Source organism: Aspergillus viridinutans, assembly GCF_018404265.1.
Source record: "Aspergillus viridinutans IFM 47045 DNA, scaffold_14, whole genome shotgun sequence".
In the NCBI taxonomy this organism is placed as follows: domain Eukaryota; kingdom Fungi; phylum Ascomycota; class Eurotiomycetes; order Eurotiales; family Aspergillaceae; genus Aspergillus; species Aspergillus viridinutans.
This window is the reverse complement of record NW_025091230.1, coordinates 231,161-251,783: the sequence shown is the minus strand read 5'-3', so window position 1 is coordinate 251,783 and position 20,623 is coordinate 231,161. Positions and strand designations below refer to the sequence as shown.

Here is a 20,623-nt window from a genome sequence, read left to right as displayed (position 1 = left end):
CTGTCCTTCGACTCAAACACACCGTACCATCAATTGTAAGTCCAGTCACCATGGCGATGGAAGTTGCGATCCCGTTCCACTACCAGAAAAATGTCAACGAGACCATATGCACCTACCGCCAGCTAGGCAAAAGCGGGCTCAAGGTCTCCGTCCCCATTCTGGGATGCATGGGGTTCGGCCGGAAGGACTGGGTGTGGGACTGGGTGCTGGAGGAAGAGGAGTCGATGAAAATGCTCAAGGCCGCATGGGACCGAGGCATCAACACCTGGGATACGGCGAATGTGTTTTCAAACGGGGACAGCGAGAAAATCATCGGCAAGGCGCTGAGGAAGTACGAGATTCCGCGGCATAAGGTGGTGATCATCACCAAAGTGTTCTGTACGGTGGGAGAGCATGCCGATAATGCCATGGCGTATGCAGGGCCTCTCAGGGGAACGAAGGAATACGTCAATCAGTCCGGTATGCTATCTCTCTTCCCTGTGCAGAGAGCAACATTCTAACCGGCGATATGTAGGTCTTTCTCGTCAATCTATCTTTCGAAACGTCCAGGCTAGTCTCGACCGCCTGCAAACGGACTACATCGATGTTCTGATGATCCACCGCGGCGATGACAGAGTCCCATATGAGGAGACCATGGAAGCCCTCAACGATCTCGTGCGAGCAGGCAAAGTGCGCTACCTCGGGGCCAGCTCCATGTGGACGTACCAGTTTGTCCAGATGCAGTTTTGCGCGGAACGCCACGGCTGGACCAAGTTTATCTGCATGGAGAACCACTACAGTTTGCTCTACCGTGAAGAGGAGCGCGAGATGAACAAATTCTGCAACCAGACCGGGGTGGGGATCATCCCCTGGGCCCCTCTGTGCCGTGGTTTTCTGGCCCGTCGATTGCAGGATAGTCTGTCTGGCACCACGGGACGAGCGCAGGACGAGCTGGTGAATGGGTCGCGGTATATCGGTGTGAGCGAGGACCCCGATCACAAGATTATCCGCCGGGTAGAGGAACTGGCTGATCGTAAGGGCTGGACGATGGTCGATGTGGCGCTGGCCTGGCTGAACAAGCGGGTGACCAGCCCCGTGGTGGGCATGCGGTTGGAGAACATGCTTGATGAGGTGGCTGCGGCCTGTAAGAAGACTTTGACCACGGAAGAGGAGAAGTATCTGGAGGAACTGTACCGGCCCAGGGCGATTTCAGGACATGCCTAGACATCATTGGTGGGGCTATCGGATATATATGTGCAGGAAACAACGAGTTCAATTTCTAGCAGTGAAGAGTAGAATCATGATCGGCTTAGATACTTGCAGGGAGCTCGCGTGCTACACCATTTCCCGCACACACCCCTGCCGCAATGGCCATGGAAGCGTTTTTGAAAGGAGAGGCACAATCCCCAGCAGCGTAGACGCCAGGGACGCTGGTGGCCGGGAACGGATGCTCCACGCGGATATCGCCCATGGGCGTTGTCTCGACTCCCAGCTGCGCGGGCAGAGTTCCTCGCAGCTGAGTCCATGGCTGATGCACGAGAAATCCCTCTTTCCTCTCATCGCCACCCTCCAGTTCGACCGTAACCTCCGCTCTCTTCGGCCCTTTGCGTAAACGCCGGATGTTCCGAGCTTCAATCGACAGGTAGTCAACCTCCTTGGTGAGTTCCTGGAGCTGCGCCGTCACTTTCTCGTCTCCGTTGGTATAAAGAACGACCTGGCGGGCGAACTTGCGTGTATCGCCGGCCAGCTTTACCACCTGGGGAAGCACCGAGGCCAATTTATCTACGACCAAGATCCCCGCGGACGCGCAGCCTCGCTCTTCGTACCCGAACTGGAACATGCACGGAAAGATTCCCGTCACCCAGCAGTCCTTGTAGCCGGGAATATCAGGATAGATCTCGTCCGTTCCCGTTGCGAGCACCACCTTCCGGCCCTGGTATTCTTGCCCATCGCTACCTGTCACCCGCCACTCGTAGTCCTGTCCTTGCTGCTGTGCAATTGTGGTCACTTGCGCATTGACGAAGGAGCAGAGACCAGTGTTTTCCAGCTCTGCACGGGCTGCTTGCCTGTATTTTGAGGATTCTGTACCATCCCAGCCGGGCAGCAGTCGAACGTGTGGTGCCTTGTCGTCTCGAAATAGGCCCGAGTCAAAGACGATGGTAGAGTGAGTGGCCCGGTAGAGAGTGGATGCTGCAGCCAAGCCAGCATATCCTCCCCCGACAATGAGTACGTCGGCTGTAGGTGTTGAGGAGGGAGACATTATCAATGGTTCGAACTAGACGATGATAGTCGTGACAGGATAGTCCGCTTGTTGTGTTTGTGCTATGGAAATATGTATAGAAATATATTTATATTCCCACCTCGGCTCTCCGCATCGGCCCCCGAACTGCACTGACCGGCCACCACAGGCATATATCGTGAACTACAAGTCACCAAGAGTCATTCTTATAAGGATTGATGTACTTTGAGGTATCTACCAATCTATCAAGCTACAGCCATGAACACTCCGAACGACAAGCTCCATTCGGCCAAAATGTACGATGAGCGCAACGCCATGCTAACCCCTGCCGATGGCTCCATTGTGCCGCATATCCTGCTCTTTCTCGTGCAGATGGCAGCGCTGAGCTCGCCACCTTTCCGAAACCGCAAGACAGTATTTTCAGGCGCTATCGTCATCCTCGCCGTCCTTGCGAACGTCAACCGGTTCACAGACGATCCCAAGCTGGCGCAATTCTTCTCCCTCGCATGGCCCCATTACCTTAACGTGCTGGAAAAGCTGCTCACTGCCCCCAGTCCCGGTCCAGAGGCGGGTTTCTGGCGAGTGGATCGCCCAGCACAGGAGGCCATGAGCTTTGCGCCCTTCGGTTTCTCCAAGCTCGTCTGGGCGTTTGTTATTTGGTTCAATCTGCGAGGCATTCGGTGGAACTACCAGGTCGCAAATATCCCAGCGGAACCCTTGGGGAGGAGTCCGGGGAAGTGGCGGTTTCTGGCAGATCGTGTGCTGACCTTCATCCGGTTGCTCTGCATGGCCGACATGTTGAGCCACCTGGCTATCCTCAACTTCTATACAACGGCCCATGGAGGCCCCGTTGATAGCCGCACGCTGACCACGCGGCATCCCAACTTTGCCTGTCAGTTGTACCAGACCGCGACGGTGGGAATGATTCCGTACACGTTCATGAATCTGCAATATGTCGGAGGAGCCATCCTCTGGGTTGTGCTGGGAATCAGCCAACCGGCCGACTGGCCGCCGTTCTTTGGCCGCCTGTCGCAGGTTACGACTGTTCGGGCTTTCTGGGGGAAATACTGGCATCAGATGATTCGACGAGTAAGCAGTGATTGTTTCAATTTGGCGAAAAAGAACCCGGGAACTGACGGCGAAACAGACAGTGAATGTGTACACAGGGGTTTTCTGTGATTTGCTGCATCTCCGACCCGGAACCATTCGCACGTACATTCGTCTCTGGCTATCCTTTGCCATCAGCGGCCTTATGCACTGGGCTGCTATTTACATCATCCCAGCGCCTATGAACCTCAGCTTCAGCGAGCGCAGTGTAGGCTTTGTGAAATTCTTCCTTCTACAGGCGGCGGCTATCACCCTGGAAGATTTCGTACAGTTTCTGTATCAGCGGATAGCCCCGGGAATGGCTGCAACGCCCCGACGATGGCATCGATGGCTGGGACATGCGTGGGCAGTTTGTTGGTTTGGTTTCTCGCTGCCCTTTTTCCTCGATATCATGCTGAAGATGAAGAACCTGGAGGAACCTCTTCTTCCGGGCACTGTGATGAGGCCATTGGTGCCGTATCTTGCGGCGTGTGCCACTTGAACTTATTGATCAATCTATATGGGGACGTGTCTGATAGCATGTACGCTTTGAGTTCCTACTGTCTAAGGGTTATCTAGCTTTAGGCCATTCCCTTTCCTCTCTGACAGCTTCATCCGCACTCCGTTAGACCCTGCCTTGACCGCGCCCATCAGATTATCCCGCACGATATCCACATCCTCTCTCGTAGTCTCGAACAACTCCATGTCATAACGCAGTACCAAGGCGGCCAGCGCGCGGTAGATGACAGCTCTGGCCAGACTAGATACGAAACTCGTCAGAACTCACGCATCATCATCATGTCAAAAAGGGTTATCCGTACTTGATACCAATACACATCCGACTCCCACGACCAAATGGCAGCAGATACCGGTCCAATGGATTCCCCGCCGATGCAGCGGCATCCCACCGGCCGGGATCGAACCGCCTAGGATTAGGAAAGATAGAGGGGTCCAAATGCGTGAAGTGATGGTCCATGCTGACTGGTGTTCCAGGGGGGATAGTCCAATCCTTGTACTGGAGAACCTCATCTGGAGCAATGCGAGCTAGTCGGCCCGTGACGGAGGATGTGACCCTCATTCCCTCCATGACGATGTGACGCTGCGGTAGATATTCTATTAGTAAATTCTCATCATCTCAACGTTTCTGAGGGGCCTCGAGAGCATACAAGATACGGCAGCTGCTCGAGCGCTGTCCAGGACAACTGACCCTGATTCTCCTCCAGCAGTTGTTCCAGCTGCGCTCGCAGCTCTTGCAGGATAGGGGGATTGTCCACAAGATGGTACAGCGTCGACGCGAGGGTCTGCGCGGTGCTTTCCACGGCCGCCATGACGAAACTAAAGCCTTCCGCAGACAGTCGGTCTTCGCTTTTTTCATTGGCGGGAAGGGCGCTGGATCTCAAAGTGCGCAGGACGGACGGCTTTTCGGATCGCATGGCGGAAGATGCTAGATTTGCAGAAGACTTGAGACGCTTAGCTGGGTCTGTACCTCCACTGCCCCCCGGGAAAAATAACGAACCTCTTGCAGATTGAAAATAAACGCAATATCCGGCCTCCCCTTGACGACGGACGAAGGCAACAGGCCAAATAGCAGAAACGCCTGCGGAAAGTGACGCAGGAAATGCGACCCTCCAAGCAGCGGCGGCAGCACTTCGGTCCACGAAGGGAAGAAATCCCAACGTCTCGTCTGGCCGGGTGACGCACCAAACCAGATCTGCAGCACCACGTCCACTGTAAGACTGGCAAAGACCGTTCCCAGGACGACGGGGGTTCCTTGGCGAGCATACTCATCCAGAGACTCGCACACTGATGAGATTGCGGGCTCAATCAGCGTGGCCTCATGGCCGAGGATCGACTGTTTGGAGAAACTGGGGGACAGTGTAGAGCGGCGTTGGCGATGGACATGATGATGCACGGTAGCAGAACTGGTGGCGTCGGTGCCCTCCGACAGAAACCAGGCGTATTTGTCGCGTTTGCGGTTCCCTGGCGGATAGAGCTCGCTGTACCACTCTGGATCCTTGACGTGAAGCTCATGCGGGCTGATGCGCACGATGGGCCCGTAGATCGAATGCAGACGGTCAATCTCCTTGAAGTATTGGCCTCCCTTTCGGTGGACGAATCTTAGCAGCTGGGAAAGAACGGTTGACCAGAAAGGATCCCTCACCAGAAAGACGTCAAAATAGCATTCGTACCATAGCGTGAGAGCCGCCAATTTGGGGCCGGGGAATCCCGCCAAAGGGTGGAAGTAGAGGCGCCAGATGGCCAGGCAGAGCAGATACAAACCGTAGAGCGCAGCGGAAAGAGTCAACAGACCCAGGCCAGTAAATCCCAACATTGTGATGTTCAAGACGAAATCAATTGATGTTCTCCATCTCTTCCTGCATGGTTGTCTGCATACATACAGGCACCATAAGGAATCGGCCGCCGAGGCGGATGCCGAATACAGATACAGCACAAAGTGTAGTGAATAGATATGGAGACGAATTCAATTAATTGTCGCGGCCATAGTCGAATACACAGCTTCCCATTCAGCTGCATTTTGAAACTATACCCGTCATGTCTGTCACCAAGTCGCAGATCCTGGAGCAAGTCCGCCAGATCCAGACCATAGCCCAGTCCATGGTCGAGACATGGGACGATAGTAAAGCCACAGACCCAAGCACAGAATGGAGCACGTCTGTCGTCCAACTCCAACAGGCTGCAGAGGAGTTGATATCTTTGACAGCCTCCCCACGATCGGTTGTGCGCACCCTCCAGCTCACCCACTATGATCTGGTCGCATATCAAGTGGCATTGGAATTCGATCTGTTCACAGCCATTCCGGCAGATGGAGAACTATCCCTGGCACAGGTGGCAGAAAAAGCAGGAATCGACGAAGACAGAGTAGCCCGAGTGCTGCGTCTCCTGGCTCTTCACGGCATGTTCCAAGAAACGCAGGAAGATACTTTTGCCCATACGCCACTTTCCCGGTTCATCGCGGAGAATGAGTCTGTCAGAGCGGCGCTGGGAATACAGTAAGTTTAGGCGAACGCAGATAGCTGAATCGGTGAGGAATTCCATTACTGATCTGGCGGCCTATTCGTGCAGAATGGATGAGATGTATCAGGCCGCTTCCAGCACCGCCGATGCCATCCGCAAAAACCCACGTACTCAGGATGTGAATACCTCTCCCTTTGCCACTAGATTTGGAGTATCAATCTACGATTTCTACACAAAGTATAAAAGCAAGGCTGACCGGTTTGGCCGGGGCATGATGGGCGCATCTTCCTGTGGGTGGCTCTTCTGTATCTGGTGAACAAACTGATGACATCGTGTCACTCGTACAGTGGAAGACGAAGGCCTGATCAGTCTCCGTGACTGCTACAATTGGGCCGCCCTTGCCGGTGGAAAGATTGTCGACGTTGGGGGTGGAATGGGCCACGTCTCTATATTCCTGGCGAACGTGAGCGTCTCCTCTCATCTAATCCGGCAGCCATGAGATACTGATACCCACAGCACTTCCCTGGTCTCTCCTTCGTCGTACAGGATATCCTCGTCCCTCCGGGAATAGACACAGGGGACAACAAGCTCGCGGATAATGTGGAATTTCAACAACATGACTTTTTCCAGTCGCAGCCCGTCACCGATGCCCGAGCGTATCTGCTCAAACACGCACTGCATAACCACAGCGACGAGGACTGCGTCAAGGTCCTGGCGGCGTTGGTTCCGGCTCTGGAGGCGGCGGGACCAAAGGCTGCTTTGCTCATCAATGAAGGTGTTCTACCGGACTACGGGCAGGCAATGTCTCGCGATCAGCATTTGACCCTGAGACGGGGGGATATGTGTATGATGGTGACGCTTTCTGCCAAGGAGAGAACGAGGAAGCAGTTCCAGAATCTTCTTCGAGCAGCCGATCCTCGATTCAAGGTAGGACAGGATTACGTTTTTGACTGCATGAAAGATAGATGGCTAACTGGATGTTCGCCAGATACACAATGTTTATGGCAATGCAGTTACAAGATTGATCGAGGTGTATTTGAGCGGAAGCGAATAGGTACAGGAGATATCGGCTTTTGCAAAAAAAAAATGGTCTACTAGAACTCAAGACTGCTTCATCCGTAGTATTAACCCAATTAGGTATTGCTCTGAAATATTCCGTGAATCATGCAGAATGAACAAGCCTCACTTCGATTGGAGCTACTGGAAGTATTCTATGAAAGATAGGTTTAAGATAACCCCTCAGCTCAGTCCCTCCGTTCTCTTGCGAAAAAGTACCTTAGCATCAGAAGATGGCGTCACGGTACACCCCACATGTAAGTTCTCCGGCCTGGTGGCACCATCCTCAAGACGAATATCATAGTTCTGTAGCAAATACGCCAGGATCACCTTGATCTCGCTCGCCGCAAAGAACCGGCCGGGACATCCATGCGTGCCGTGGCCGAAGGCGAGATGATCGGGGCCCGTAGCAACCAGCTGATGCAACGTCGCCTGGCCTGGCTGCTCGCGCAACTTGCAGAAACGAAAGCCGTCAAATTTGTCTCCGTCTGGGTACGACCGGGTCACTTCATGGGCGGAAATGCCCACCACGCTGCCATACGGGATTACATGGCCGGTGGACAAGTGCAGCCCCTCGCGGGAAGTCACGCGGCGCAGCATAGATACCAGACCGGGGGGATTCATGCGCTGGCTTTCGCGGACGAAGCTGTCCATTTTGCGTAGTTTGACCATGGATGCTTTGTGAAGTCGGCCATCGTGGGCGCCGTCTGTAGCGAGGACTTGAGCTAGTTCCTCTCGTAGAGGGGCAAGATACTCTGGTCGGGCGGCAAGGTCGAAGAGCGTCTGGGTGATGCAGATGGTTGTCGTGTGCATGGCTACAAACGTGGCAGAGAGCTGGTCTCGCGCAAGCAACTCTAGCGTAGCCTTGCCCTTGTAGTGACCCATAATGTACCGCATCAGGTCACCTCCCGTTTCAACACTTTGGCCAGTGGCCGCTGAGTTGCCGCGGTGACCAGCGGTGATTTTGTCCAGAACTGGTTGGAGCATGCGCCGTGCTACGGCTCGATGCTGGCTCAGGCGCTTCAGGATAAAGGGGGCCACGAGGGGCCGGAGGAGACTCGGATATGGGGAGAGGGAATGAGCCTCGTGCCCGGCGTCCAAGGAATACTGCATCGTGGTACGGGTCCATTCTTCATCTCGGCTCAGTGGCAGGCCAACAAACACACGAGAGCTGAGTAGACAGACAATTCCCAAAATAGAACTGTAGAGCGGGACTGGAGTCCAGTCTGTAGAGTCGCCTACATGCTTTCGGTAGGCGTATTCCACCTCGTCGTAGAAGGTCGCTAGATTCTGTTCGAGATGGCGGGTGAGGTCTACCCGAATTGCCGTGTCAAGCTCGTCACAGGGGTCTCCAAAACCGGTGTACTTTCCAAGGAAGATAGTGTAATGGTGTTGCCTATAGCCAGATATTAGTCTGCAGGTCGCGATAAAGAAACCGTCGTGACCTACCGAAGTGAAAGAATGTTTTCTGGCAGAGCCTTAATCTCGTCGATTGCGGATACAGGGAGAATGACCGTCGGGTGCATGGGCGTAGCTATAACAAAGGGAGACTTGGGATACTTCTTTGCGCCCTCTTCAAGGGCTGGCCGGAAATCAGTCTGTGTGACATCCCCAAGGACAGGGAAATTCAGCTTTGGCGGCCTTCCCCCCCCGATGACGGGGTAGTCCAGCTTTGACCCCTTTTGCCCCTTTTGGGCTCGCCATCGGAGCACGACGAAGGCTACAAGGACCAGAAAGACAGCGACAACGCTGGGTTTGGCTAATAGAGGATTCGCCTCCAAAACCTGCGCTTGGAGTGTTTGAATGAACTCCATTTTGGAACGAGGGATCGAGAGTTCAATACCAGGAATCACATAACAGGGCGCTCAAGGGGGGTTATTTTACCTTTTACCTTCCTCAGACTGGCTGGCTGGCTGGCTCGGAGGTGCCAGGGCAAGTCGGCAGCCGCCATCGGGCCGACCTGGCTGCACTGGCAATGGACTGAGCCCTAGAAGAAATACAGGTCCAGTTGTACAAGCACTAGAACTGTCCAACGGTCTCCGAACAGCCAGTGTATAAAGGTCTATGCAATTGAGGCATTACGATACGAGTAGTTCCAACTGCAAAGCACCACAAGGACAATGAGTACATTCAATATTACCTGGGTCGAGGCCGTAAACAGGGCCAATAGCCATCCCAAGCTATCAATCGATGACCTCTGGCAGGGGTGTGTCCTACTTGCCCGTTCCCCTCAGGTATTCACCAGCGCTATTTCCGCCTGTGATATCCCCTCAATTTCCAGCGACAATTTTACCAGGACTGTACACTTTGGCCAAGGTCCCGTGGACAGAATGGAGCAGGAAATTACGTTGGTGGACAGACACAAGGTACTTCTCCCTGTTCTCATCCCTACAACTCCCCTGACCGAACGGCAGTTCGAATGTACTGTCCCAGACACCGGCAACCGGGTCACTACGACCATTTGCCACGGTGTCTCTGAGTCTCCGGAGGACCTTTATCTGTCATTCGAGTACAGCATACCGTACGGGAAGGTTAGTCCGGAGGGGGAGGAAGGGGCAAAGCTTCGGGCAATGTACCGTTTGAAAGCCAAGGACAACCTGGTGACGGGACTGGCCACCATGCGAGACCTCAAGTCTCGTGGGAAGCTGGCATAGGGTGTACTCTCTCTGTCTTTTAACTTTTACCGTCTTGAACAAACCTTGCTCTTCGTTGATCTGTACTGCCATGCTGCCGCTGCTGTAAGGAGGTGCGTCATTGCTGCTGGAACAACATAATGAACGTAGTCTCCGACCAAGGATGCTCGGTGACCGGTGGAAAGGCCCACAGTAGAACCGCATATGGATTGCTGCCACTGTGGGCTGCTGACATCGGGTCTGGGCATACGCAGTGTTCTTGCCTGCCCCCCGTATAGTACAAAACCCACCATCAGTGGCAGAGAACCTCGATAGAAGTTGTTGCATACTGCAGTGCACTGATAATTTAAATTTTTTCTGCAATGGGTACAGAAATCATCGTATCAGAGGCAATGCAAGCATCATATCAGCTCTCGTCACGGGTGCTGGAGCTCATTGCCAGAGTCCTCGGTATACCATGCTCAAACCTCGACACAACGAGAACCTTTACCGGAATGGGAGGCAATTCGCTCCTTGCAGTTCGATTGTCGGCGGATTGTCGTCAAGAAGGCATTGCACTTTTGGTGGAAACGATCATGGGCTGTGATAATATTGAGAAACTCATTGGTCTGGCCAGGCCTGTCCTGCAACCAGATAGCTGCGCCGCCACTACGCCCATGCAAGCACACGAGCAGAATAGCAGGTCTGACAAAAAGACCATTTCAGGACCTCCGCTGACAGAGATTCAACTGGCCTTGATTCATGGCACGCAGAGGCATCCCACTCGGAACATTATCAGTTACTTCGAGACCTACCCGTCAGAGCAGGTTCCCATCCTGCGTCACGCGTGGTATACAGTCGTGTCCATGGAGCCCATCTTCCGCACCAACCTTGACCTGCGAGATGGTAGTCATCTCGTTGAGCAAGCAGAGGCCCCTTTCATCTGGAAGGAGCAGACAGTGGACTCGCGTGAGGCATACGACCGAGCCTTGCGTGAGACTCCCTCCCTCCTCCAGCTGGCGCCGGGACAGGAGTGTGAGTCCATGTGGGGAAATCGGTACGATGTAGTGACACTGGACCTCAAAGGCGGAGCGGCATCTGCCCAGGGGAGCATCAGCACCATTGTCTGGCGGATTCATCACGCCCTCATCGATGGCTACTCAGCCGCACTTGTGCTGCAAAAGGTCCGGCGAGTGGCTGCCGGTCTGGCTGTTCAACCGAGCCCGTCATTCACGACGTTGGTGGAAGATCTCGGCCAACTACAAAGCAGTTCACAGGAGGCGGCTAAGGAGTTCTGGAAACAGCAGTATGCGCAGTACGGGTCAGCAGGCGGGGAGCTCCAATTGCCGCCAAGGCAGGATTCCAACAAAGAAGAGGGTATCGACGCAATCTCCTTCCAGATGCCCGGCGAGGTGCAAACCCAGGCACAGGCAGCCGGGGTTACCACGGCCACGATGTGCTATGCCGCGTGGGCACTGGCGCTATCAGCCTTCATTGACTCGGAGACGGTGGTGTTTGGAGCCGTGTTGTCAGGGCGGAACCTGCCCCTGGCCAATGTAGAGACGACCATCGGGCCTCTCGTCAATACGCTCCCCATCCATGTCCCACTTGACCCGACACAAACGGTGCCACAAATGCTCCAGCAGGTCTTCCGACAGCTGGTGAAGCTTTGCACTTTCCAGTGGACGTTACCCGAGCATGGATATGATCGGAAGTTCACCTCAGCCCTTAGCATGCAGCTGGAGCCAACCAGGATCGACGTCGATGGGGCGGTTGTTCAGCCTCTGACACCTCCATATTCTCGCTCCGAGACCGATTTCCCTCTCAGTATCTTCATTGAAACTGACGGGACTGTTCGTGTGCAGTACGACCGCAGCATGTTCCCGTCCAGCATGGTCGAGCTCATTTCGAGTCACTACCAGCGGGCATTCACTCTACTTTGCGATCTCAATGCGACGGTTCAGCATTGTCTAGACGATCTGCTCACTCCTGAGACCCGCCAGACCTTGCTCCGTTTGGGGAATTGCACATCTCCTCTGACGACGTTCAGTGCCGTCAAGGATGATCTCGTGAGCCTGTTCCTGCGAACCGTCTCGGAGCACGGAGACCAAATTGCTCTTCAGCGAGGAAAGCATAACATGACCTACGCAGAGCTTCACGAGGCTTCCAGCAAAGTTGCTCGGCAACTGCTCAAGGATGTCAAACCAGGCGATACGGTGTGTCTGCATGCTGATCAGTCCCTGGAGTGGATCATTGGCATCTACGGAATTCTCTTTGCTGGGGGGGTTTACTGTCCACTTCACGCCAACCTGCCTCAAGACCTTCGCAATCAGTATGCGGCCACCGCAGGGGCAAGTGTCTTCCTAGTTTCTCGGCTGCATCAGATGCATCTCAAACCGGCTGACTGTACCTTGGCGGTGTCTGTTGAGGACTGTATGGACAGTACAGGGCAGGAGTGCCCAACAATATCGCCATTATCCACCCGCCAACCCAACCCACAGGCCAACGCATATATTTGCTTCACCTCTGGATCGACCGGAAAGCCAAAAGGAGTGATGTGCACACACGCCGGACTGGTCGCCTTTCAGCGCGACCGGGCCGTGCGCTTGATGGCCCGTCCAGGGTGGAAGGTGGCCCAAACCATGTCCCCTGCGTTCGACGGAAGTATCCATGAGATCTTTTCGGCGCTCAGTTATGGGGCAACTCTGGTGCTCCCGCATTCGGCAGATCCGTTTTCGCATCTCGCCAACGTTGATTCGTGCATTCTGACTCCTTCAGTGGCCAATGTTCTTGACCCGGCTCGCTTTCCGACCTTGCAGACGGTAAGCACAACTTGGTTCGAGTTTTTTACCAGATCACTGACATCGCTTAGGTTTATCTGGTTGGTGAGCCTGTTCCGCAGGCCGTCAACGACCGATGGTCACAGCAAAAAGGACTGTACAACATGTATGGCCCTACGGAAGGGACTGGCGGAGCGACGATTAAGAGACTATTGCCGAAATATCCAGTGACCATCGGTCGTCCTAACCCGTCCACTCGGATTTACATTCTGAATCAGAGACAGGCTCTTCAGCCACCTGGAATCACTGGAGAGATTTGGCTTGCCGGTGTGCAGGTTGCCCGAGGGTATATTGGTTTGCCCGAACAAACGGCCGACCGATTCAGACCTGATCCCGTCCGTCCAGACAGTGGCGAGATGATGTATAGGACCGGTGATTATGGATACTGGGATGTCCGAAGTGGCGAGATCGTGTGTCTAGGGCGCAAGGACCGCCAGATCAAGCTGCGAGGCTTCCGACTGGATCTCAATGACCTTGAGATTCGCATGCTAAAGCTGCATTCATCCACCACAGCGGCGGCCATCGCTCCGAACTGGGAGGGGAATTACCTTGTGGCCATGGTTACACCAGCCTCTGTTGACACTGGCATGCTAGAGACACAAGCCCGGCTGAGGCTCCCTCCCCATGGGCTGCCCCGATATATCATCGCTACTGACGAGTTCCCCATGACCTCCGCCGGCAAGCTCGACTACCAGTCCGTTGCCAAAGCTCTTCCCAGGGCCGTCCCCCAGCCAACAGCACAGCAGACAGATAGCCTACCTCTATCAACAAGAACAGAGAAGCGAGTTGCACGGCTGTGGCGAGCAGTTCTAGGGCTGGATCTAAGCAAAACAATAACCCGCTCATCGGACTTTTTTGATCTGGGGGGCCATTCTGTACAGCAGCTGCATCTGGCGTCGCGCCTCACAGAGGAATTCCAGCTGCGCATTCCGTTCAAGATCGTTGTGGAGTGCCCGACAGTCCAGGAGATGGCCGAGCAGATCGACAGGCTGCTCACGCTCAACGCCCGGACGTCTCTCAAGGAGACGTTCAATCGCCCGGCGAGCCAAGTGGATGAGCATCAGCTGGCTCCCATCGAGCTAGAATGGTGGCACAAGTACCAGCTCGGCGAAGAAGGTACTTCGGCCTTCAACGTCTGCTTTGCCGCACGATTTGATCCCGGTCGCGTGGACCGTCATCGGCTCACCGCCGCATGGAACACTGTCCTAGGCCGCCATATGATTTTGCGGTCTCGATACGTCTCGGATCGCAGGGCCGGGGTGCGCCGTCGATTTGCCAACAGCCCGCCACAAGTGCACCGGGTTAGTCATATGGATCTGTGGAAGGAGGTCAATCGGCCGTTCCTCCTGGCGCAGAACGATCCCATCCGGGTGCTCATCTCACGCGACGTGCTCCTGGTGGTCATCAGCCATATCGTCTGCGATCTGACCACGCTTGAGCTCCTCCAGGGTGAAGTCGCGGCAGCATATCGTGGCGAATCATCGCTACGCACCAGTCCCCGCGCAAGCTACATGCATGTCATGGCCCACAACTCCATCTGCGCCAGCTGCGATCTGGACTTCTGGTCGGAATACATGGCCGGAGTACCTGATCCCGCGCGAGACTCCTTTGCGGTAGGCTCGGAGCGCACCAGCTACCGAGGCACATCCACCGTCTTCTCCATCCCGCCGCTGCTCGCGGGCCAGATGCTCCGCGTCGCCAATGAGCACCGACTCAGTCTCCACCAGCTCGCCCTCGCAGCCGTGGCACTGACCATGCAGGCCGGCGAGCCTAATACAGCAATCGACCTCCTCCTAGGCGGCCCACATCTCAATCGCAAGACCCCAGAAGCGCAGGAGACCATCGGACTCTTCCTCGAACCCCTCCCCATCCGGGTCCGTGAGCCGGTGCCCTCCCCGGAGCATACGGGACAATTCTTACAGGCGGTGCGGGACTCTAGCCAGCGCGCACTCGGTCACGCAGTGCCCTGGAACCAGATACTCTGCCGTCTGAGTGCAACGCAGGATTACCCCAACCATCCCCTGTTCGATACCATGGTCACGTTCCACGATAATCGGAAGAAAGAGCCCTTTCCGCTGCCTGGGTTCGAGCCCGTTGGGCTCTGGGCTGAAGGAGCCAAGTTCAAGCTGCTCTTTGAGTTCTGCATGGAGTCGGATGAGGACTTGACGGTGAGGGTTGAGCATGACCGCGATTGCTATCCGGATGTAGTGGTCAACAGAATCGTTGCTGTTTTGCTGCATGGCCTGCAGTTACTTGGGGAGGAAATATCGTTTCCAGCACTGCGAGCACAGCTGGCAGCCCGGGTGGAGGTGTGAGCACATTCTGGTGTCTTTTTTGTCTTTTGCCAAATTTGTCCTTAAAGCACATTTGCCTACATTCTTTTTTACTGCCTGTGTCACTCTTAAGACTGTCTTGACTGGTACAAGTACAATCACTCGAACTTGTCTGGTCAATCGAGTGTTGCTCATGTAGAAATATATCCCTGTTACTATGTCCTTTTAGAGAGAGGAAATCGATATCCTTCTCATTTATGGCTAGGAGACTAGATCGAACCGACCCTCAACATAAGAATGTAAGATATATAGATTTCCAACTAATATAACCATAATAGAGGTTATAAAATTAATTAAAAATCTCTATAAAAATATGTAGCTTCTATTATATATACCTATACTAATATTATTACTTATTCTAATAATATATATATCCTATCCATATGTATAAAATTTATATGCATTATATATATTTCTAGTATAGTAGTCTATAATATACTATTTTACGGGTTGAACCTCTCCTGTTGTCGCCATCCCTGCCTTCGAACTCCGATCCAAAATGACTCAGACCACATTGTGGCCTGGTGATAGTCACAAGGTACTTGCCGATGATTCTGGACAGACACACTTCTACGTTGGATGCATGGGAATGTTCTATGGCAATTCACTATGTATTTCCTCATCACCGATGACGCTCAACATTTGATCCAATATCTGAAACTCACGAATGCCTCACACAAGCCCCCACCACCAAACAGCAGACAGAAACACCAAGGATGACTGCTGCTACATAGAATGCTGAGCCACCGGGATGATTCGCCTGCCACGGACCTAATACGACCGGACTCAAGAGTCCCCCCGCGGTCTCCATCAGCGCCAGTGCAGCGACAACCCGAGACTTGGCCTCAAACTGAACAACCACAAAGCTTTTCACAAAGGAAGGGGTGGCCAAACCTACGGCAAGCAATGATGCCGCCACGTACACCTGTTGCGACTGAGAGAGAAACAATGCGGCAGCTACCTGGCTCAGTATAGAGAGTACTGCGGCACCTAGATCGAACAGTCGAGGTTGTGTGTCTTGGCGCGTGGGGGTTCGACCGGCCAACGAGAGGACTTTTGGTACAACGAAGGAGGAGAATATGAGGTATCCTGCAGCAGTGACGGCGATGAGGGAGAGAAGGGCTCCATTGTTTGTTGGCGTAAAGCCGAATTGGAGGGAGGTGAAGATGAAGAGCAGATTGATCATGTATCCCTGAACCATGTTGTAGAGCAACAGGGACAAGCCAAATAGAATCGTGCCAGGATACTCATAGAAAAAGCCGGCTGGCGACAGGACCTCACCTAGTCGACTCGTGCAGGCCTTTTGAATTGTCGGTGTCTCTGAGGACAGCGAAGCGGTGGCGGAATGGACTTGCGGCTCTCCCACGGTTCCAGACACAACCAGCAATACATAGACGATCGCTATCATAAAGAGACCGATGGCAACGAAGAATGTCCATTCCACCGAGGGCAACCAGCCGGCGCTAAGAGGCGCAAGGGCCATGCCGACCATGTAGCAGGCCAGGGAGGAACCCATCAGCATGGATATGGTCTCGGGGGAGGTGGCCTGGACATATATGACGTTCAAGGTGAAATGCAGCAGATTATCCGAGGCTAGGCCTTGCAGTATTAAACCTCCCAGGACGCAGGGAAAACTTCTCAGTCCCACTAGACCAGCCTTTGATAAGCATGAGCCATTTTTGAATCGATTGTACGCTGCGGACAGAAGACACACTTACCTCCAACAACGATGCCCAAGACCCCGACTGCGCGGCAGAGCAGCCAAATGACGAGACCAGCACGGACATCCCAATGCACCACTCGCTTCATGTATCCCAAAGTGAGCAGTCCTGCCGCATTGGCCAATGCAGTTGCTGTTGCCACAGAGGCCGCATAGCGGCGGGTTTCTTCGCCCTGGCAGTGGTCTGGGTCTTCACAGAACAGAGATGCAACAGCCCATACGGACGATGCAGCGGTCATATGCAGAGCGGATGAGGCAAGGAAGGAGACCGGAACGGCTTTGGACTCATCACTGACGACCCAGTTACGGTTGCGCTGGTCGGCATGGCCCAACAGGCTGGCCTCCTCCTCTGCCGTGTCGCTGGTGCTGGCATGGCCGGTGGAGTGCATAGTCAACACAACGTCTTCCTTTGATTTGGGTATGTATATTTTGCAATATGTGTCTCTGCTTCCAAGTCTCGCGTCTTTTTGGCACGCAATGGTGCTGTTGGACAACGTCGATTGACACGCCCAGATTCGGAGCCCGGGCGGATCCCGACAGCGACAATACTTTCGCCGGGGGGACCTTTCCAGCACATCTGAACTAGGGTGACTTTCTCTACTTTTCATCCGTGATTGCTGATTTGGCAAATCCACGAAAATTGATGGCAATGGAAGATCTTGCCTCCAGCTCTCGAGTCGTACTGCTTCCAGCGTACCCGATCTCTCTCGCAGGCGTATACCTCATCTCGAGCATCTGGCTCAAGATCCGGCGCGGCAAGGCAAACATAGACGATGGCCTCTCCTCTATTTCGGACACCCGGGCCCGGTTGATAAGATGGCTTCTCTGCATCTTTACCGTCTCGTTAGTATGGCATCAGGAGTCTGCCGCTTTTTGCTTGTAACTGGACTGACTACCGTAGTTGGGCTCCATCCTCGTAGCGCAATTGTCGGCGTCTCGATATAAAGGGAAATGTAGTAGTCAATGGCTCCCCAACACAGTAAGTGCCTCCATTTCCTCCTGGCCGTTCGATACATCATACTGATACTGTGACTTGAGGCCCCAACGACCGCGGTATTTCTCTTCTTTGCAGCCTCTCTCCTGCCGGATCCCGACCTCCCATACCGGCCCTCTGCTGCGAATGTACACACCTGGATTACTGCGATTATATTTGAAGCAGTAATAGTAGTGCTAGACTGCGTGGCTGCCACAAACTGTTCTATCGATGGCCTTACCGTCCTTTGGCTAGTTCTGGCCTATGGACGGCTAGCGCTACTCATCGCTGCATGCAGCATCAGGCATATCCCATCGCCGAGGGGACTCAAGGATCCCGCTCGAGAAAGCTTGTTGAGCTCCGACACTAGTGAGGAAGGTCGGTATGGCACGGTCGAGGCCAGCCCGCCGAAGCCCGGTGACGCTCAGTCAACGAATTGGCTGGACTACCTCGTCGGGTTGGGGGTCATATTCCCATTGATCTGGTGAGCTAAGCCAAAGCACTCTGAATGACTCGAGTTATTAGAACTATGTGCTGATTGTATGGATTGACAGGCCGGCCGACTCTGTGTCCATGCAGCTACGAGCCATCGTCTGCATCATAATCCTCATCGCCCAGCGCATCGTCAACGTCCTTGTCCCACTACAACTCGGTCGTGTTGTTGCCTCTTTGGGCAAAGGTCATATCCCCTACAAAGAACTCTCCCTCTATATTGTCTGCCGAGCGGTGCAAGGCCAGCAGGGCGTTCTCGCGTCCATTCGGGCGCTTCTGTGGATTCCCTTTGGGCAAGCGACGTATCGGAGACTGACCGAGTCGTCTTTCAAACATGTGCTGTCTCTGTCGCTTCAGTTCCATCTAGGAAAACGCCTGGGTGAAGTCATGAGCGCTCTGAACAAGGGAAGTGCACTGAACACGTTTATCGACTCCCTCGTCTTCCAGCTGTTTCCGATGGTGGCAGATATTGGCGTTGCCGCCGTGTATTTCCTGGTCAACTTTGACCCGTTCTACTCGCTCATCATTCTCGCCATGGGCGGCACGTACCTGTTTGTCACGATCTATATGGCCAAGTATCGGGGTCGGGCACGACGCCAGATGGTCAACTGCGATAGGGAAATGGAGGCAATCAAGTATGTTGTGTGGCATCCCTCACCAATACTATGCGATGAATCATACAATGCTAAAATGCACGCAGATCCGATGCGATCATGGCCTACGATGTCGTCCACTACAACAGCGCTATTGACCAGGAACAGCGTCGCTTGTCCGACCGCGTCACAGCCTTTCAGCGGGCCGAGTTTGGCGTGCTGGTGTCTTTGAACCTATTAAACGCCGTTCAGAATCTCATTTTTACTCTCGGCGTGGCCCTCGTGAGTTTCCTGTCCGCCTACAATATCTCCATCGGGGTCGAAAAGGTGCCCCTGTTTGTGTCGCTGGTAGCGTACCTGGCGCAGCTGCAAGCACCACTGGGGTTCTTCGGTAGTTTCTACACTCAAATCCAAAACAATCTGATTGATGCAGAGCGTATGCTTGCCCTGGTAAGTGTCCCGTGTTGGAATCTCGGGTTTTCTCATGTCCACTGACGCGACAATGGTACAGTTTAACGAGAAGCCCTCCGTGGTAGACAAGCCTGATGCCATAGATCTAGTCGATTGCAAAGGGCACATCACGTTTGGGGACGTGACGTTTGCGTATGACCCCCGCCGTTTGGCCTTGACCAAGATCAATCTCGATATCCCACCCGGAAGGTCAGTGGCTATTGTAGGCGAGAGTGGAAGCGGGAAGTCCACGCTGCTGCGACTCCTTTTTCGCTTCTACCACCCAGATAGCGGTCGGATCCTTATCGATGGTCAGAGCGTGGAGGACATTACCATCGAGAGCTTGCGCAAGCACCTGGGAGTCGTCCCGCAGGAGACGATGCTCTTTAACGATACTCTCATGTATAACCTGTTATATGCAAACCCATCCGCCACGGAGGAGGATGTTTATGCGGCCTGCCGCGCAGCGAGCGTTCATGACAAAATTATGGCTCTTCCGGATCGGTATCAGACCCAAGTCGGAGAGAGGGGTTTGCGTCTATCAGGAGGCGAGAAGCAGCGGGTAAGGGCGTCCTTGGCTGATCCATAGAACAAAGTTGACGCGTGTAGATCGCAATTGCTCGCGTGCTATTGAAGTCGCCGAGGATCATCCTCATGGACGAGGCGACAGCCTCCCTGGATTCGGAAACCGAAAAGTCCATTCAGGCCTCGTTGGCTAAGATCAGTATCGGCAGGACTACCATTACCATCGCGTAAGTATTTGACCGCTTGGGGATGAGGATTCTTTGACTGATGGCCCCTGCAGACATCGTCTATCTACGATTACACACTGCGACGAGATTGTTGTCTTCCACAATGGCACCATCGTGGAGCGAGGAAGCCATACACAGCTCTTGACGAAACCGGGGAGATATTGGCAGATGTGGGACAAGCAGACTAGAGAGCCTCGCTCTCCTTCTGCGGAATGAATTGGAGTAAATTATGTTTTCCTGGATAGCTTCATCAACAGCTCAACCGGTGATTAGCCAATAGACACCATCACACACATTGTATCCTTCTAGGAGGAGTCTCGTCGATTCCCGTCTTCGTTGTACATCTTGCGCCCCAAGGCCTCTAGCAAGCGTAGAATAGATGCCTCCACGTTTGTACATCCTCTCCTTCATTTGTTCATTCATTTGCAAAATATACGACATGAAGGGTTATGGGTGCAGAATATTTTGAACACAAACACACCAATCCGTATATTTCACTATCTACTCGCAATGTACAGAGAA

At 53.9% G+C, this 20,623-nt stretch overlaps 10 protein-coding genes across 10 annotated transcripts; 6 read left to right on the top strand and 4 right to left on the bottom strand.

The window, feature by feature from the left end:
- Nucleotides 1-50: 50 nt before the first annotated feature.
- On the top strand, nt 51-1,203 carry Aspvir_003184 (aldo/keto reductase; the record flags this gene model as incomplete). The annotated part of the gene is made up of 2 exons (XM_043274769.1): nt 51-459; nt 515-1,203. The coding sequence occupies 2 exons, from the start codon at nt 51-53 to the stop codon at nt 1,201-1,203; spliced, it is 1,098 nt and encodes a 365-aa protein (XP_043130704.1).
- Nucleotides 1,204-1,288: 85 nt separating this feature from the next.
- Aspvir_003183 (uncharacterized protein) lies at nt 1,289-2,239 on the bottom strand (the record flags this gene model as incomplete). Its single annotated transcript, XM_043274768.1, has 1 exon — nt 1,289-2,239. One exon carries the CDS (start codon nt 2,237-2,239, stop codon nt 1,289-1,291), a length of 951 nt encoding a protein of 316 aa, XP_043130703.1.
- Nucleotides 2,240-2,476: 237 nt separating this feature from the next.
- On the top strand, nt 2,477-3,806 carry Aspvir_003182 (wax synthase family protein; the record flags this gene model as incomplete). The annotated part of the gene is made up of 2 exons (XM_043274767.1): nt 2,477-3,307; nt 3,366-3,806. The coding sequence occupies 2 exons, from the start codon at nt 2,477-2,479 to the stop codon at nt 3,804-3,806; spliced, it is 1,272 nt and encodes a 423-aa protein (XP_043130702.1).
- Nucleotides 3,807-3,868: 62 nt separating this feature from the next.
- Aspvir_003181 (cytochrome P450) lies at nt 3,869-5,636 on the bottom strand (the record flags this gene model as incomplete). The annotated part of the gene is made up of 4 exons (XM_043274766.1): nt 3,869-4,064; nt 4,126-4,403; nt 4,471-4,764; nt 4,821-5,636. 4 exons carry the CDS (start codon nt 5,634-5,636, stop codon nt 3,869-3,871), a joined length of 1,584 nt encoding a protein of 527 aa, XP_043130701.1.
- Nucleotides 5,637-5,857: 221 nt separating this feature from the next.
- Aspvir_003180 (uncharacterized protein) lies at nt 5,858-7,334 on the top strand (the record flags this gene model as incomplete). Its single annotated transcript, XM_043274765.1, has 5 exons — nt 5,858-6,315; nt 6,389-6,570; nt 6,628-6,743; nt 6,797-7,207; nt 7,269-7,334. The coding sequence occupies 5 exons, from the start codon at nt 5,858-5,860 to the stop codon at nt 7,332-7,334; spliced, it is 1,233 nt and encodes a 410-aa protein (XP_043130700.1).
- A 185-nt stretch (nt 7,335-7,519) lies between these two features.
- Aspvir_003179 (cytochrome P450) lies at nt 7,520-9,150 on the bottom strand (the record flags this gene model as incomplete). Its single annotated transcript, XM_043274764.1, has 2 exons — nt 7,520-8,732; nt 8,786-9,150. The coding sequence occupies 2 exons, from the start codon at nt 9,148-9,150 to the stop codon at nt 7,520-7,522; spliced, it is 1,578 nt and encodes a 525-aa protein (XP_043130699.1).
- Nucleotides 9,151-9,456: 306 nt separating this feature from the next.
- On the top strand, nt 9,457-9,990 carry Aspvir_003178 (SRPBCC family protein; the record flags this gene model as incomplete). The annotated part of the gene is made up of 1 exon (XM_043274763.1): nt 9,457-9,990. One exon carries the CDS (start codon nt 9,457-9,459, stop codon nt 9,988-9,990), a length of 534 nt encoding a protein of 177 aa, XP_043130698.1.
- Nucleotides 9,991-10,331: 341 nt separating this feature from the next.
- On the top strand, nt 10,332-15,103 carry Aspvir_003177 (nonribosomal peptide synthase; the record flags this gene model as incomplete). The annotated part of the gene is made up of 2 exons (XM_043274762.1): nt 10,332-12,770; nt 12,821-15,103. The coding sequence occupies 2 exons, from the start codon at nt 10,332-10,334 to the stop codon at nt 15,101-15,103; spliced, it is 4,722 nt and encodes a 1,573-aa protein (XP_043130697.1).
- Nucleotides 15,104-15,782: 679 nt separating this feature from the next.
- On the bottom strand, nt 15,783-17,230 carry Aspvir_003176 (MFS transporter; the record flags this gene model as incomplete). Its single annotated transcript, XM_043274761.1, has 2 exons — nt 15,783-16,714; nt 16,840-17,230. The coding sequence occupies 2 exons, from the start codon at nt 17,228-17,230 to the stop codon at nt 15,783-15,785; spliced, it is 1,323 nt and encodes a 440-aa protein (XP_043130696.1).
- A 260-nt stretch (nt 17,231-17,490) lies between these two features.
- Aspvir_003175 (uncharacterized protein) lies at nt 17,491-20,317 on the top strand (the record flags this gene model as incomplete). Its single annotated transcript, XM_043274760.1, has 8 exons — nt 17,491-17,688; nt 17,743-17,820; nt 17,880-18,298; nt 18,369-18,941; nt 19,007-19,349; nt 19,411-19,911; nt 19,959-20,101; nt 20,155-20,317. The coding sequence occupies 8 exons, from the start codon at nt 17,491-17,493 to the stop codon at nt 20,315-20,317; spliced, it is 2,418 nt and encodes an 805-aa protein (XP_043130695.1).
- Between the last annotated feature and the right edge of the window lie 306 nt (nt 20,318-20,623).